Raw genomic sequence first — 17,766 nt, 5'->3', positions numbered from 1 at the left:
CATAAGCAGGTATGTCCTCAATCCCTTCCCAGTGCCCGGAACAGGTGCCAAGATCTTTGATCTGCTTAGGAAGGCTAGACCTTTGGGGTGCCTGGGTGGCTCAGTCGTTAAGCATCTGCCTTCAGCTCAGGTCAGATCCTGGGGTCCTGATATCGAGCCCTGCATTGGGCAGGAAGCCTGCTTCTTCCTCTCCCACTCCCCCTGCTTGTGTTCCCTCTCTCTCTGTGTCCCTCCCTGTCAAATAAATAAATAAATAAAATCTTAAAAAAAAAAAGCTAGCCCTTTAAACACTGAGGCTCCCAAACACAGCAGGGATTCCCAATCTCTGGGAAACAGAGTCCCTGCATTTCAAGGATCTGTGTGGCTTCAACCATGGGAATTTCAGTGGTAACCAATGTGGGCCGGAGACTGGAAAGTACTCTCCAAATACTATACTATGTAAGATCTGGGAGTGTAAAGGAGAGAAAACGGACAGAAATTTAATTTTCCTACCATCCTGTTAAATATTAACAGTTAAATATTTTGAATGTCACTCTTGATAATGATTACCTCTTGAGATTGTCATAAGGCTTAAAGTGGATTCAGTCAAAACATGCTAATGACTCTCGACCCTCACCAACCCCTCCCTGCCCTTCCGGTGTGGATCCTTAAGCCATCTTTTTGGATCCAGGGCCACATGATATTTCTGCTATACAGCTGCCATAGTATTTGGCCCTCATCTGACCTTCAAAGATTTTTTTTTAATCACCTAAGCAATTTCTTTTCCCTATTCAATTTCAAACTAGCAGCTTCTGTTGTTGTTGTTTGTTTGTTTTTTAAGATTTTATTTATTTATTTGACAGACAGAGATCACAAGTAGGGAGAGAGGCAGGCAGAGAGAGGGGGAAGCAGGCTCCCTGCTGAGCAGAGAGCCTGATGCGGGGCTCGATCCCAGGACCCTGAGATCATGACCTGAGCCGAGGGCAGAGGCTTAACCCACTGAGCCACCCAGGTGCTCCTGTTGTTGTTTTTAATAACAGCTATATTAGGACATAATAAGCATACCATAAAATGGACTATTTATGGATTTTATTTACTTATTTGTCAGAGAGAGAGAGAGCACAAGCAGGCGGAGGCAGAGAGAGAAGCAGGCTCCTGGCTGAGTAAGGAGCCCGGTGCGAGGATGTGGGACTGGATCCCAGGACCCTGGGATCATGACCTGAGCCGAAGGCAGCCGCTTAATCGACTGAGCCACCCTGGTGTCCCTAAAATGGACTATTTTAAAGTATACAACTCAGTGGTTTTTAGTATATTCACAGTTGTGCAACCATCACCACTAATTCCCAATATTTTCATCACCCCCAAAAGAAACCACACATCCAGTTGCAGTCATTTCCCTCCCCACACCCCAGGCCGTGGCAAACAGTAATCAAACCTTTCTCTCTATAGGCTCACTTAACTGGTTATCTCTATAAATAGAATCATTCAATATGTGGCTTTTGTGTCGCCTTCTTGGTGTAATGCTTTCAAGTTCACCCACGTTGTAGCTTGTATCTAGTTCATTCCTTTTTATTGGCAAATCAGATTCCATATATAGATATGCCAAATTTGGTTCATTCCTTCTTTTTTTTTTTTTTTAAGCAGTCTCTACACCCAAGATCGGGCCCAAATTCACTACCCCAAGATCAAGAGTTGGATGGGTTATTCTGCCCAATAACTACCTGTTTTCTGTCCAAGATGTTTCAACCTCTAAGCTAACTTTCCAAAGGCATGAGCTCTAGGCCATGAAGCCGATACTATGTCTCTTTTCCTCCCAAGGGAATGGTTTGTGTGCTATGTTTTAATATTAAAATTACTTTACACATTGTATATACACCTTTTTGTAAATATATAAAGTATCTCTGAAAGGATATGTAAGAAACTGGTAAAATTTGTTGTCTTTGGGAAGGGGATGTAGGGGGACAGGGAAGGAAAGCTTACTTCTTACTCTATCCTTTTCACTCTATATCCTTTTGTAAATTGTTCAAAATAAATAAAAATAATAATTACTTCTTAAATAGTAAACAGTAAAAACCTTGAATAGATGTATGAGGCTTGTTTATTAGAAAAGGACTTCTTTTTAAAAATTTTTTAAAAGATACTATTTATTTATTGGTCAGAGAGAGAGAGAAAGACAGCGCACAAGCAGGCAGAGCGGCAAGCAGAGGGAGAGGCAGGCTCCCTGCTGAGCAAGGAGCCCAGTGTCAGACTCATCCCAGGAGCCTGGGATCATGACCTTAGGCAAAGGCAGACCTTTAACCAACTGAGCTGCCCAGGTGTCACTGAAAGGGACTTCTTAAATTATTACACTGACCTTGGAAAACACACATATTCTCGAGGTGACTGGGTGGCTCAAAGGGTTAAGCGTCTGCCTTGGGCTCGGGTCATGATCTCAGGATTCTGGGATCACACTCTGTGCCCTGCGTCAGGCTCCCTGCTCAGTGGGGAGTCTGATTCTCCCTCTTCCTCTGCCTGTGCTCTCTCTCTGTTAAATAAATAAATTGAATCACTCACATATATTCTCACTCCTCAAGCCTTTATGACTGCTGTTCCCTAAGCTGGATTGGCCTTCTCTTTTACACCAATAAAATCTGACAATTTGTGTAATTTTTCAATTTACAGGGCACTTTCAGATACAACATAATCTAATCTTCAAATGCAAAATATACAGTAAGTATAAGTATTTTTATCTTCATTTAATAAATAAGAACATTGAGGCTTAGAAAGTGTAGCAGCTTTTCCCAGATCACAATTACCACATTTCAGAGCTAGAATTCAAATCTACAACTTCTAACAGGTTAAATGCTCTACCTTTTCTTTTTTTAAGCAATGAAATCCTATTTCTTTAATGGGGCAACTCAGTAAAAATGTACAAAGGTGTTTACTAAAGTGTCATGTAATTTAAAAAAAAAAATTTTATTTTAAGTAATCTCTACACCAAGGTGGGGCTCCAATTTAAAACCCTGAGAGCAGGGGTTGAATGCTCTACCAACCCAGCCAGCCAGGCCACACAAGTGTTGTGAAATAACATTACACAATAAATACTACGCACTTACTAAAAATTATGATGTTGATCTGTATTTACCATGGAAAACTTGGAAAAACATCCATGATACTGTATACAATGAGAAAAGCAACTTAAGAACAGAGGTACAGGGGCGCCTGGGTGGCTCAGTGGGTTAAAGCCTCCGCCTTCGGTTTGGGTTGTGGTCCTGGGATCGAGCCCCGCATGGGGCTCTCTGCTCGGCGGAGAGCCTGCTTCTTCCTCTCTGCCTGCCTCTGCCTACTTGTGATGTCTGTCGAATAACTAACTAAATAAATAAGCCTTAAAAAAAAACAAAAAACCAGAGGTACAAATTTAACACTTAAAGTGTTTACATGTAGAAAAAAGCTGGAAGGATATACGTGAGTGTTTTTTAAAAGTCAATACTCTAAAATTTCGTGTATTACTAATAGATAAGACACGTTAAATGCTTACTCTGTGCCAAATGCTGGGCTAAATCTATTTTACAGGTATTGTTCTACATGTTCCACGATAACCAACTTGCCTAAGACCTTGCTGCTAAAAATGCAGCTGAACTGGACAAGTATCCGACCCAAAAGCTCACGCTCTTTGGAGCCAGCTATTACCATCCTGTCTCAGATACGAAGATCATTTATTTCACAATCAGAGAAACCCTTGAGTTTAAGAAAATTCGGTTCAAAACTCCAATTCCCCAAGCCTCTGAATTCCCCTAACGACGTTTGTCTTACAGCACCTGGGGCCATTCATTAGCATTTAATTTGCTGGGCTCCTCTCTTTACCTCTCTTAGATCTCGGGCTGCCTAGGCCTGAAACCCAAACCCAAGCGTTCCTTACGTGTTATACTGAAATGTGCCCCTAACTCGTCTCAAGGAGAACTTGAAATGAGAAGTGCTCACACGATATTAAGAATTTCTTTCTAAGAAATGCTGAGTCGGGCCCAAACCGAGGCCTCTTCATTTCCCTCTCACATGGGTGTCTCCTTGCTTGCACCTTCTTTACCCTCTCTCCCTCCGCAGCCCTCTCCCCCACCCCAGGCCGGTAGCCTGAGAGTGTCCTCGGTCGCAAGCCTGCCCCAGTAGGCCGCCAACGGAGCCGCGCTCCTTCTCTCAAGAAAGGAACAAGGAGAAGGCCTGGAGCGCTCCTCCACGTGGGCACGGGGGCGGCCATCTCGCGTTCTGGCAGGAGCTGTCTGCGGGGCCCGAGCCGCAGCGCGACCTGCCCGTACTCAAGATGGCGGTCGCGGAGGGCGTGGCCAGCGACTCCGAGGTTCCGAAATGGTGAGGAATCATGGCGGCGACCGAGGAGCGGATCCGGGACGATGGAGAAGAAGAAGAAGAGGAAGCGGTGAGTGGCGCGACCGCGGCCTGCGCGGCAGGGGCGGCTTGTGGGCCACGGAGTCGGGATGCGGCTGGCGGGAGGGAGAGCCCGGAGCGCGCGGAGCCGGGAGCGCGGGCCTCGGCCCTAGCTGCCAGACGGTAGTGAGAATGGGGAAGTAGAGGACGTTACCTTAGGCAGTCGCTTGCTTCCTCTTGTTGAAAGCAGGACCTGGTGCTCGCCAAGGTTGGGATCGCTGCAGTGGGGATTTTTGGCTTCGCTTGTTAACCACCTCTTTCTGCACACTCTCGCGCTAGCATGTTAACGCCTCTTTTTCTTCCACCAGGAGCAGTTGGTTCTGGTGGAGTTGTCGGGAATTATTGATTCAGAGTTTCTATCAAAATGTGAAAATAAATGCAAGATTTTGGTGAGTCTAATAGCATTGGGGGATTTCCGTAGATTTTCTTACATTTAAACAAGAATGAACAGTGAAACACGTATCCCCAAAGATCTATTCCTCGTGACAAAGCACTGGATGCTAAGGGCAATCATAGAGAAGCACAGAGGGACTATGGGAGCAAATGGGAGAAAATGCCATAGTCGGCTTGAGTGTCTGAATGTGTGCCTGGGGAGAGTTAAAGATTTAGAGGAGGAAGCGTTTTGTTATTAACCAGTATATTTCGAAAAAAAATACATTGTTGTAGAGAGTGAGCGGGGAGAGAAAACAATGAAGACAGGCTCTTCCGATGTGCATGCAGAGATTAACTGGAGAAGGGAGGCAACCTAAGAAAAGACTTTCAAGACCTCACACTCTGCTGCTGTTGACTTGAGCTGTGGTGTCATGTTACCATCTTTTTATCACTGTACATAAAAATCTTTGAGCAACTGTTGTCAAAGCTTTTTCTGTTCTTACCTTAACTTGAAGAGGATGTTGATTGAAATACAGCTTGCTGCTTGCCCTTGAATGCAGCATTCTTCAGATTGTAACTGCAGAGATCAGAGCATTTTTAGCTTACCTTGCACTTGCTAGGACAAACTCCTGAGGTTCCCCAGTTTTGGAGATCACTCTCCTTGGTAGCAAGGCTCTTTGTTTTTTGGTTTTAATTGATATGTAATTGACATATAACATTATATTTCAGGTGTGCAACATAATGATTTAATAATTGTATGTACTAGGAAACAATCATCACAGTAAGTCTAGCTAATATCCATTTACTTTTTTTTTTGTAATAAGTATTTTTTTTTTCAATTAAGTAAGCTCTGTGCCCAACATGGGACTTGAACTCACAACCCTAAGATCAAGAGTTGCTCGCTACAGACAGCTCGCCAGGCACCGTGTTGTAATAACTTTTAAGATGTTACTCTCTTAGCAACTTTTAAGTGTACACTGTGGTATTATTAAGTAGAGTAATGCTGCACATTACATCCCCAGGACTTATTTATTTTATAACTGAAAGTTTGTATCTTTTGATTACCTTCACCCATTGCACCCAACCTCTCAAGGATTTTTTTTTGTTTTTTATAGAGGGAGAGGGAGAAGCAGAAGGAAAGGGGGAGGGAGGATCCTAAGCAGACTCCATGCCCAGCAAAGAGCTCCAGGTGGGACTGGATCTCATGACCCACCCTGGACCAAAATCAAGAGTTGGATATGCTTAACCCACTGAAAACCCAGGCACGCCTGCAAGTCTTTTTCTTTTTCTTTTTCTTTTTTTTAAAGATTTTATTTATTTATTTGACAGACAGATCACAAGTAGGCAGAGAGGCAGGCAGAGAGAGAAGGGAGGAAGCAGGCTCCCCGCCGAGCAGAGAGCCCGATGCGGGGCTTGATCCCAGGACGCCGGGATCATGACCTGAGCCAAAGGCAGCGGCTTTAACCCACTGAGCCACCCAGGCGCCCCTGCAAGTCTTTTTCTAATGATGATTTTTTAATGATCCTGTATTCTGTTGCAGGGAATTGACACTGAGAGGCCCATTCTGCAAGTGGACAGCTATGTCTTTGCTGGAGAGTATGAAGGTAGGAGGCTGTCACAGATGAAACTCCTTTTTTTATATGCTTTTCAGAGAAACTTATTCTTATTTCTCAACAAATTGCCTTCAACTTTTCTGCAGACACTCTTGGGACCTGTGTTATATTTGAAGAAAATGTTGAGCATGGTAAGTGTGTGCATTGCTGACTCAAATCTTGTTACTATGAAATACTGCAAGCTTACTTTTGTACAGTAAATATTTAGGTTAAACATCTCATGTGCCCATTGTCTAACTATATCAAATTCTGCCATTTTGCCAGGTAGTTAAAATACATTCCAGATACATTTGAAGCCTTGTGTATACCCTCTCTAAGCATACGCCCTTCCTCTGTCTTGATAATCACTCTCCTGAATTTGATGTTTTTCTTTCTTTACCTGATTTTGTATTACATAGATATATATCCACAAACAGTAGTAGCATTTTTTTGTGTATTTTCAAACTTGATACAAATTACAGCATATTATATGTATCATTGTATATATTTTTTCAGGTACAGGTAGGTTTTGAGATTTATACAATTGGGATGTATAATTGTTTTCCCTGTTGCTAAGTATTCTATTTGTGACCATACCACAGTGTATTCTTCAGTTACGAGATGTGCTGATGGCTTCCATTTTTACCAGTAATTACTAATTACTATGAAAATTTATTGAATGCCTACTATATGTCAGGCATTGTTCTAAATGCTACATGTATTAACTCATTTAATCTTCATCACAAGTCTGTGAGGTAGATACCATGGTTGTTCATTTTATATTTGAAGAAACTGAAGCACTGAGAGGTAAATAACATTCCCAAGGTCATACACAAAGTGAGAAACAGAGCCGGGATTGAACCCAGGGGGTGTGGTCCAGAGCCTGTGATCTGAACTACAGTTATTAACTCACTGCAGAAATGCTGCCATGAGTATTTTGTGTCTCCTTGTGCATGGACGCAAAAATGACCCTAAGATAATACACTTAGAAATACACTTAGTATTTCTAAGTAGATAATACACTTAGAAATGGAATTATTTCCATTTCTAAGTGTGTATTAGGTTTAACCATATGAAGTGACCCATTTGAACTGAATATGGACAGCTTCATGTGGTTCAACCTAATAGGTAGTGCTAGGATCCTTTCTGAAGTGTAGTGTCAGTGACCTATGGCAGCGTGTGGAAGTTTGCAGTGTGCTTCACACCTGCAGCTCAGAGCCTTATCCTCTCTCCTGCCAGTGCCCACAGTTTCCTGTAAAGCTATAACCCCGGGCAACAGGTTTTCTCTCAGTCTTCTTTCATGTTGAGAACGTCCTCACGCCAGTCTGGCTTCAAGTAGTAAATCTGACTTTGGTGCTTCATTTTGAGTGGTAGAATCTGAGACTTCATGATCTTTAGCCACATTCCTGGTCCCACTTCCTGCTTCACGGCTGGAGCCTAGCAGGCTGATAGGTTTAACTTTGCACACAGCTTTGTGTTTTGGTCCTCTGGAGATGTTTTGGGGTCTAGTTGTGCCTTCAGTTGTTACGTATTTTATCTGTCATTTCTCTTTACTAGGAGCAGGAAGGATGAGTTAAATTTTGAACTTACTACACTGTCTCACCGGGAAGTAGTTTAGTCTGACCCTTTAACTGGAATTACTGAGGCTTAACGTGATTGTTTGGTGGCATCAACAGTAAAATAATTGAGTTCATTTTATGTTCTAGGTGATACAGAAGGCAGTGATAAAACAGTGCTGAAATATAAATGCCATACAATGAAGAAACTCAGCATGACAAGAACTCTTTTGACAGAAAAGAAGGAAGGAGAAGAAAACATAGGTTAGTTCACTTAGTTCTCTGAAAGTTGGTGATTTACTGTTGGCTTTGACAATGACACATTGCTGCCAGGACATACATTGTAGTAACAACTATGTTTTATGGAAATCAAGAGTGCTCCCTGAAAAGTACCAGATATAGATTTAAAATTCATTTGAACTGTAGGGGCATTTGGGTGGCTCAGTCATTTGAGCTTCTGACTCTTGATCTCAGCTCAGGTCTTAATCTCATGGCTGAGTTTGAGTCCCATGTTGGGCTCTGCTCTGGGCATGGAGCCTACTAAAAAAAAAAAAGATAAAATAAAAAAAATTCATTTGAACTTTAATGTAGCAAAGGGCACTGGAGACATGTAAGAAATTTCTTATCTCCTTTGCACTGGAAATAATCATGAGGAGTTTGTCAAGAAACTTGATAGATTTCCAACCCCTAGGGAATTTAGCAGCTACCACTACCACCCCCCCCCCCGCCCCAGCTGCCATGATTAAGAGTTCTTTGTAAGTGGAGATGATAGAATCTCTATTCTCAAGGTGAAACCCCAGAGGATCTCCTAGAAACTTGTGGCAGTGTGGCAGCCTTCCCCAGGAAGCTAATAACTGGGAGAAGCTGGCTTTATATGTTAGGGAGGGACTGTAAAACCACAGTTGTTGGACCTGAGTTTCGTTCTTTTTTTTTTTTAAGACTTTATTTATTTACTTGACAGACAGAGATCACAAGTAGGCAGAGAGGCAGGCAGAGGGAGAGGTGGGGAGGCAGGCTTCCTGCTGAGCAGAGAGCCCAATGTGGGGCTCAATCCCAGGACCCTGAGATCATGACCTGAGCCGAAGGCAGAGGCTTAACCCACTGAGCCACCCAGGCGCCCCCTGAGTTTCATTCTTAACATGCATCCACTGAGGCTTCTCCGGTTGCTGGTCACCCCGAAGTGGAGACCTTAGTCTCGTGCTTCTTGCAGTCATAGCACGCACATGTTTGTGGAGATAAACAGATAATCACTTGATAGTTTAAAAGCTCATTGCTCCTAAGTGAAATAAGAGAAAGACATGATTTCACTTATATGTGGATTATAAGAAAAACAAACGAATAAACAAAAATCAGAAACAGACCCATAAATACAGAGAACAGACTGGTGGCTGCCAGAGCCGGGGAGAGCGGTGGGATGGACAAAATGGTTGAAGAGGAGTGAGAGATACGGGCTTCCAGTTATACATGAGTAGGTCATGGGCGTTAAAGGTACAGCATGGGGAATACAGTCAGTGGTATTGTAACAGTGTTGGGTAGTGACAGATGGTAGCTACACATGTGGTGAGCATAGAGTAATTTATAGACTTTTCAGATCACTGTATTGTACACCTGAAACTAATATCACATTGTATGTCAACTCTACTTCAATTTTTAAAAATTTTTAAATTTTTATTTATTTATTTAAATATTTTATTTATGTATTTGACAGACAGAGTACAAGCAGGGGGGAGCAGCAGGCAGAGGGAGAAGCAGGCTCCCCGCTGAGCAGGGAGCCTAATGTGGGACTCGATCCCAGGACCTGCGGTCATGGATGACCTGAACTGAAGGCAGACACTTAACCGACTGAGCCACCCAGGCACCCTCAATTTTTTTTTTTTTTTTTTTTTTTTTTAAGATTTTATTTATTTTATTTGACAGAGAGAGAGAGATCACAAGCAGGCAGAGAGGCAGGCAGAGAGAGTGAGAGAGGGAAGCAGGCTCCCCGCCAAGCAGAGAGCCCGATGTGGGACTCGATCCCAGGACCCTGAGATCATGACCTGAGCCGAAGGCAGCGGCTTAAACCACTGAGCCACCCAGGCGCCCCCACCCTCAATTTTTTTTAAAGATTTTATTTATTCATTTGAGAGAGAGGATGAGCAGGGGGAGGGGCAAAGATAGGAGAAGAGGGGAAGCAGACTCCCCACTGAGTGGGGAGCCTGACATGGGACTTGAGCCCAGCCCCTAGAGACGATGACCTGACCCAAAGTCAGACACTTCACCGACTGAGCCACTCAGGTGCCCCTCAACTATACTTCAATTTTTTGTTTTTTTTTTTTTTTTTTAAAGATTTTATTTATTTATTTGACAGAGAGAGAGAGATCACAAATAGGCAGAGAGGCAGGCAGAGAGAGAGAGGAGGAAGCAGGCTCCCCACTGAGCAGAGAGCCCGATTCGGGGCTTGATTCCAGGACCCTGAGACCGTGACCTGAGCTGAAGGCAGAGGCTTAACCCACTGAGCTGCCCAGGCTCCCCTATACTTCAGTTTTTAAAAACTCACATAATTTGAGAAAAGAAAAAAAAAACTTCATTGTTCAGACATATTTCGGACTCTAGTATAAACAGGACTATAGTGGTGAATATTTATGGCTTGGTTTATTCTATTTTAAGGAATTAACATTTGAGAGTACATTAATCATGTAGAAATTAATTATACCAATTACACATAAGTACATAAAAAAACTTTGTTCCTAACATGTATGTCCCAAAACTATCCTCCTTTTTAACACTGTGAAAAGAACAGGAAGAAAGAGGTACTTGAAATTCTAGAAAGATTTTGAAAGGTAGTTACGTATCAGATAGATTAGCTATTATTTATTCTTTTTAATTTTTTATTCTTTTTTTTTTAAAGATTTTATTTATTTATTTGACAGACAGAGATCACAAGTAGGCGGAGTGGCAGGCAGAGAGAGGGGGAAGTAGGCTCCCCGCTGAGTGGAGAACCCGATGTGGGGTTCGATCCCAGGACCCTGGGATCATGACCTGAGCCGAAGGCAGAGGCTTTAACCCACTGAGCCACCCAGGCACCCTATTTATTCTTTTTTAGAGAAGAAAGTTGTAGAATTTCCTTTTCTGCAGTCTTTAATAATCTAATAGGCCTTTGGCAAGATAATGGTATTTTGTTTAATTACATAAATTAGTTAGCCAGCCAGTCAAGGCTGTATTGGGTATGTATTGCTGCATGGTAAATTACCTCTAAACTTAACGGTTTAAAAAACAACAAAAATATTTTCCACAGTTTCCGTGAATGAGGAATTTGGGGATCAGCTTAGCCAGGCAGTTCTGGCTCTATGTCCCTCTTGATGTTGCAGTCAGTATGTTGGCTGGGTTGTAGTGACCTGAAAATCTAAATAGAAGACGGCTCCCTCTCATGGTTTGTGCCAGCTTTTAGCAGGAGGCCTCCATTCCTTGCCTCCCCACAGTACTGTTCGAGGGCCTTCCTGAAATGGCAGCTGGCTTCTTCCAGATCAAGTGAAGAGAACAAGGTAGAAGCCACAGTATGTTTTATGAACCAGCCTTACAAGTCACATTCTGTCATTTCTGCCATGTCCTGTTCATTATGGGAAGAGGTGACACAGGGGCAGGAATACCACGAAAGTGAAGACCTTTGGGGGCCAACTTGGAGGCTGGCGACCAACCACGGCAACATGCTGCAGGCAGAACAAAATAGAAGGAGATGAGGTCCTCACGTTCTGGGAATTCGCATTCTAAAGTAAATCACATTGAAACACATGTATGAATGTGACTCAACACCCATTTCATTCAATCTAAGTATCTGGAATGTGCCATGTATCATGATAAATATCAGAATAGGCTTGATGGCTTCAAGGTTTTGAACTTGGTGACTAGGGGAATGATGCTATTGCAGGGGAAACCAATGAGAGAATAGTTGAAGTTGACTAGAGAGAAAAGGACTAATCAACTTTTGATAGAAGGATACTTTATGTTAATAACATGAGAAGACATGGCATCAGCTGTAAAGATGTTTCAACAAACAGTCACAGAAGAGTTGATTTATGGTGGGGAATAGGAGCAGTGGGAAGTGTGAACAGGGTGGCAAAGATAAGTTGCCGTATCTTAGAGATCACTAATGGCATTTTTTTTTTTTTTAGATTTTATTTATTTATTTGACAAAAAGAGAGATCACAAGTAGAGAGGCAGGCAGAGAGAGGGGGGAAGCAGGTTCCCTGCTGAGCAGAGAGCCAGATGCGGGGCTCGATCCCAGGACTCTGAGATCATGACCTGAGCCAAAGGTAGAGGCTAAACCCACTGAGCCACCCAGGCGCCCCTCTAACTGCATTTTGAAGATGACATAAATAGCTCAGGCTTGCTATAGAAATTAATGAGGATCCATTAAAAATATTTGAAGGGGTCATAGGATAAAAGAAAAAAATGACTAGCATTTTCTTTTTTTTTTTAAGATTTATTTATTTTAGAGAGAGCACACAGGGGAGGGGCAGGGAGGAAGGAAAAGGAGAGGGAGAGAGAATCTTAAGCAGACTCCCCACTGAGTGTGGAGCCTGATGCACGGCTTAATCCCACAGCCCTGAGATTGTATCTGAGCCAAAACCAGGAGTCAGATGCTTAACCAACTGATCCACCTGGGCGCCCCCAAATTACTAGCATTATTGAAACAATACTTAGTTATGGGTGTGGGTTAGTGCTGTGACTGTAAGTATGAAAAGGATAACAATTTTTTTTTTAAGATTTTATTTATTTATTTGACAGAGAGATCACAAGTAGGCAGAGAGGCAGGCAGACAGAGAGGGGGAAACAGGTTCCCCACCGAGCAGAAAGCCGGATGCGGGGCTCGATCCCAGGACCCCAGGATCATGACCTGAGCCGAAGGCAGAGGCTTAACCCACTGAGCCACCCAGGCGCCCCTCAAGGTTTTTTTGTTTGTTTGTTTGGTTGGTTTTTTATTTAGGAGAGGTGTCTTATTTTATAGTTGGATGTTCCAACTCAAAATGACATGTGAGTGTTGAGTTGAAAGATGATAGGGTAGTATCATCTATTAGGGAAACTGAGGAGAAAATTGTAGGGAAGTGAACGACTTCTGTAAGGCATGAGGTGGCAGTGAGAGCTCAAATTATCTCAGTGAGCTAGGAATTGGACTCAGGAAAAGGGTCTTGAATAGTAACTGAAGTTGATTAGTTTTAGTGATTTCTTTTTTTTTTGTGGTCTCAATTATTTTTAAAAAATTTTAATTGGAGGAGCACCTGGGTGGTTCAGTCAGTTAAGCATCTGCCTTCAGCTCAGGTCATCATCTCTGGGTTCTGGGATCAAGCCCCAGGTTGGGCTCCCTGTTCTTTGAGGAGTCTGCTTCTCCCTTTCCCTTTGCCCCTCTCCCTGCTTGTGTGTTGCCCCCTCTCCCTGCTTGTGTGCTCTCTCTTGCTCATGCTCTCTCTTTCTAATGAATAAATAAAATCTTTTTAAAAATTTTTAATTGAAATATGGTTGATACACAATATTAGTTTCAGGTGTACAACATAGTGATTTGGTAATTATGTACATTACAAAGTGCTCACCATGAGTGTAGTCCCATATAGCTTCTACAATATTACTGACTTTATTTCACTTACAGTGATTTTGATGTTGCATACAGTATAGGCATTCCAGGGTTTCCATGTAAGATGGAAATAATGTGATTGTTTATCAGTAGTCATGGCACCATGTTCATTGGTTTATGTTGAGGCTTTAGTTTGACATGTATTCATAGGATGAAAATTTAAATTAAAGAGAGGGATGCCTAGGTGGCTCAGTTGTTTGAGTGTCTGACCCTTGATCTCAGTTTGGGTCTTGATCTCAGCATTGTTGAGTTCAAGCCCCACATTGGGCCCAACACTGGGTGGGCATGGAGCCTACTTAAAAAAAAAAAATTAAAAAGAAAGAAAAATAAAAAGAAATATATGTAAGTAACTGAAATTCCTTTTACATTTTTCTCTCTTGGTTTGTCCTCCCATCCCTCACTAGGTGGTGTGGAATGGCTGCAAATCAAGGACAATGAGTTCTCCTATAGACCCAACATGATTTGTAGCTTTCTGCATGAAAATGAAGATGACGACGTAACTCCAGCCTCAGATAAATCTTTGGAGTTGGAAGACCAAGAGATTCCAACGAAAAATAATTCAAACCTGAGTTATGAACAGGGGAAATCACTGAACTTGGAAGTAGAGAATTCTGGTCCTCTAATTGATATCCCTTCTTCTGAGACAGAAGGTTATGTTTTTATGGAAACTCAAGATACTGTCTAGGAAATCACTCCTAGATGAAATGTTTCTCATTATAACTAATAATGAACTTTTTGGAGTTTTTATATAAAATAATCGTGTAGCTTTCAGTTCACTATATTACTAGTTTTGTTGGCTATACATGCATTTCTGATTGTAGCACAGTTTAATATACCAGAGTTGTTAAGGACCAGATATGAATTGAATTTTTAAAAATCTGGTATAAATGACTGTAGGTACCCTTCTTTAAATTTCTTTAAATTGGAAGTTTTATTAAGGTAAGTGTATAAGTTTTTTATTGTATCCGTCACAAATTACTACAAACTTAGTGGCTTAAAATGACACAAGTGTATTATTATATAGTTTTGTAATTAAGCTGTCTGACATAGACTGGGCTAAAATCAAGGTGTTGGCAGGACTTCATTCCTTTCTCAAGGTTGAGGGGTAGGGGAGACTGTTTCCTTGTTCATTTAGTTGTTGGCAGATTCCAACTCTTTGCCATTGAAGGATCAGTGTCCCATTTTCTTGCTGTCATCTGAGGGCCATTTCCAGCTTCTAGAGGCTGCCTACATTCTTTGGCTTATGGTCCTCTTCTCTTCAAAGCTGGTAAGTCTCTTGCTTCTTTTGCTTCATCCTATCTCTGACCCACCTTGCTAATTACCTGACCCAGTATCTGTTCTTTCCCTAATTCTAATCCGAGAATTATTAGTGTGTATCCATATAGGTTATCCATATTATATCCATATATGTGTAAGTATGTGGCCGTATGACTAAGTTCTGGCCAGTGATAAAGAATTATAAGTGTTAAGTGATGGATGCTTCTGGAAAGTTTCCTTAAACTTTAAGGCATAAAGAGAGATCGGCCAGTTCAACTTCTCTTTTTTTTCTGCTGGAACATGGTGCCTAGAGCTTCAGCAGGCCTTTTGAACTGTAAAGAAACTTTGGAAATAGAAGCCATGAGTGGCAGAGCAACAAGAAAGAAGGTTGGATCCTGATGTGATGCTGCCCTGGACTGCCAGGAATAAATATTAATAAATCTTTTCTTGTTTTCCCATGGTAAAATGGCTTCAAGTTTACCTTTGGCATTGTTTCTCTGGAAATCTACTAGACAAGGTAATAATTGAATGTCAACTGTGATGTGAGGCAATATTGTTTGTGATTAAAAATGACTATTGGGGTGCCTGGGTGGGTTAGTTGGTTAAGTGTCTGACTCTTGATCTCAGCTCAGGTCTTGATCTCAGGGTCGTGAGTTTAAGCCCTGTGTTGGGCTCCACACTGGGCATGGAGCCTACTGAAAAAAAAAAAAAAAAAGACCCCTTATTGGTAAATTGTGTCTAGGCCTGAAAGACTATGACAGCTATAAATGCCCATTGGAAAATACAGACTTTGTTTGTTTGTATTTTTAAGTAGGCTCCATGCCCATTGTGGGGATTGAACTCATGACCCTGAGATCAGGAGTTGCATGGTCTGTTGACTGAGCCAGCCAGGCACTCCAAACACTATGTTTCTTATTACAAGGATTCCTGAAAGCAGCACTCATGGCTATTTCAAGAGATGTTAGTTCTTGGGAAGCTGAAGTTTCTAAGCCAGCAAGGCTTCTGCACCCACCCAAACGATCTTGTCTCCTTACACCTGAGCTGACACTTGGGGGCCAGAGTAGAGCCTCCTGTTGAAACAAGCGTTGTGCTGCTGTGCTCTTTCCTATGAAGTTAAGTGAGTTTGGTGCTGGGTTCATTCCCATAAGGCCTGTTGGGTCCTGTGAGTGTGAATGTCCTTCCAAACCTGTGACGACTGCTCCTATTTGGGCAGAGAAGACACTGCAACTATCTACCTCCGACCTTTACATGCGAGAAATAACTTGTCTCTTGTCAGAATCACTCCGTAATAGCCACACTTAATCCTATTACTACCTTACCCATTTTGAAAAGTAGAGAAAAGTATAAGGAAGTAGAATGCAAGATTCTTGAGATGTGTAATCTTGCTAAAGAAACTGATCTAGACTGATGTAGTTCTAACTTGAAGAGGATAATAAAGTCTTACATTCTGGAGAGAACATAATGTGTTTTAGTTCCTTACCTGTAAGTGAGAATAAATGTTTTGGAATTTAGTAAAATAAATCTTATTTTTCAACTATGAAATATTTTGTAAGACTAGAACTTCACAAATGAATTTCTTCACCATTGATCTGCCTTACTGACTTACTAGAATTACTTACAAATGAATCTTGGAACTACAGTCTCCATGTAGCTGTCACAGTACTACTTCTGACACTGAAACGGTATTCTATTTAATAATGATAGCGATATTCTATTTAATAGGATTATATTGCTACGGTGTGCTGTGGGGAATTATTCCTTAAGGCCATTATGGAAGTGTTAGGAAATCCAGGTATTTGTTCATTACGAACTACATAGTTGATCATAACATATTTATTGACAGATATGGCTAGCTGAGTGAAATTTTTGATGATATCATGTGGTTAGCTATTCAGTAGCAGCTGATAATTTTTTAGAATCTGTTTTCATTTCATTCTGTTCCCATCCGAAACCACACAAACTTCCTAATGTGTCAGGCATGCATAGTATTTTCTTCCAGAAATGTCATTGGTTCTAAAAATGGGTTTGCTGTCTCTCTTTTATGACTTCCACCATTATATTCTTATGGAATAAGAGAATCCTGAGGGTTTTGTTGTTTGTTTGTTTGTTTTAAAGTTTTATTTATTTATTGGTTAGAGAGAGAGGGAAAGAAAGAGCACAAGCAGAGGGAGTAGCAGGCAGAGGGAGAAGCAGACTCCCCACTGAGCAGGGAGCCTGATGTGGAACTCATCCTAGGACCCTGGGATCATGACCTGAGCTGAAGGCAGATGCTTAACCAGCGGAGCCACCCAGGGATCCCAAGAGAACCCTTTTTGTAAAATTATCTAGAAGTACACATTATTGACTCAATACAGGGTAAATATACACCTTTCTTAATGACAACATGTGGTTTCTAGATACCGCTATGCATATTTTTTCTTTTAAAATTTTCTTTTGGGCAACTGGCTGGCTCAGGTCATAATTCCAGGGTCCTGGGATCAAGTCCCATGTTGGGCTCCCAGTTCCATGGGGAGCCTGCTTCTGCCTCTGGCTCTCTTACTCCCTCTCTCTCTCTCTCACATGAGTAAATGAATAAAATCTTTTTTTTTTTTTTTTCATTTTAGGGGGGTGGGAGGGACAACTGGTACTTTGTTTTGGGTTTAATGTAGCCATACTTGCATATCTTGAATAAAGACGTTGAGATAGCAAAGTCCTAGTTTTCTCAGATCCAACATAAGAGTTCTTTCACTGTCATGTCTTTATAAACCCTTATTTTCTATTCATATTCCATGCTCCCATTTGGTGATTGTATTAGTTTGCTATTATATGTGCTGCCGAAGCGAGCACAGTATTAGTTTGCTATTGCTGCTGTAACAAATTATCACAAATTCAGTGGCTTAAGACGCATTAAATTTATTATCGCTCTGGAAGTCAGCTTCCAAGATTAAGTTTTATGGGGTTAAAATCAAGATGTTGATAGGGTTGCATTCCTTGTGGAGACTCCAGGGGA

The 17,766-nt window shown here is 41.7% G+C and overlaps 1 protein-coding gene across 1 annotated transcript; it reads left to right on the top strand.

The window, feature by feature from the left end:
• Positions 1-4,260: 4,260 nt before the first annotated feature.
• Positions 4,261-16,316, top strand: GTF3C6 (general transcription factor IIIC subunit 6). Its single transcript, XM_080806988.1, has 6 exons — positions 4,261-4,387; positions 4,704-4,784; positions 6,308-6,371; positions 6,467-6,511; positions 8,066-8,179; positions 13,925-16,316. Exons 1-6 carry the CDS (start codon positions 4,331-4,333, stop codon positions 14,203-14,205), a joined length of 642 nt encoding a protein of 213 aa, XP_080663114.1. The 5' UTR covers positions 4,261-4,330; the 3' UTR covers positions 14,206-16,316.
• Positions 16,317-17,766: the final 1,450 nt, after the last annotated feature.

Source organism: Martes martes (assembly GCF_963455335.1).
Source record: "Martes martes genome assembly, chromosome: 6".
In the NCBI taxonomy this organism is placed as follows: domain Eukaryota; kingdom Metazoa; phylum Chordata; class Mammalia; order Carnivora; family Mustelidae; genus Martes; species Martes martes.
Note: the sequence above shows the minus strand (reverse complement) of the source record. Positions and strands in the feature narration are given on the sequence as shown.

What these genes read in the sequence shown, in the direction of transcription:
- GTF3C6 (XM_080806988.1), top strand. Translation starts at nt 4,331, where the DNA reads ATGGCGGCGACCGAGGAGCGGATCCGGGACGATGGAGAAGAAGAAGAA. An exon ending in AAGAAGAAGAAGAGGAAGCG is followed by an intron (nt 4,388 to 4,703) that starts GTGAGTGGCGCG and finishes TTCTTCCACCAG; the next exon opens with GAGCAGTTGGTTCTGGTGGA. An exon ending in TGAAGAAAATGTTGAGCATG is followed by an intron (nt 6,512 to 8,065) that starts GTAAGTGTGTGC and finishes TTTATGTTCTAG; the next exon opens with GTGATACAGAAGGCAGTGAT.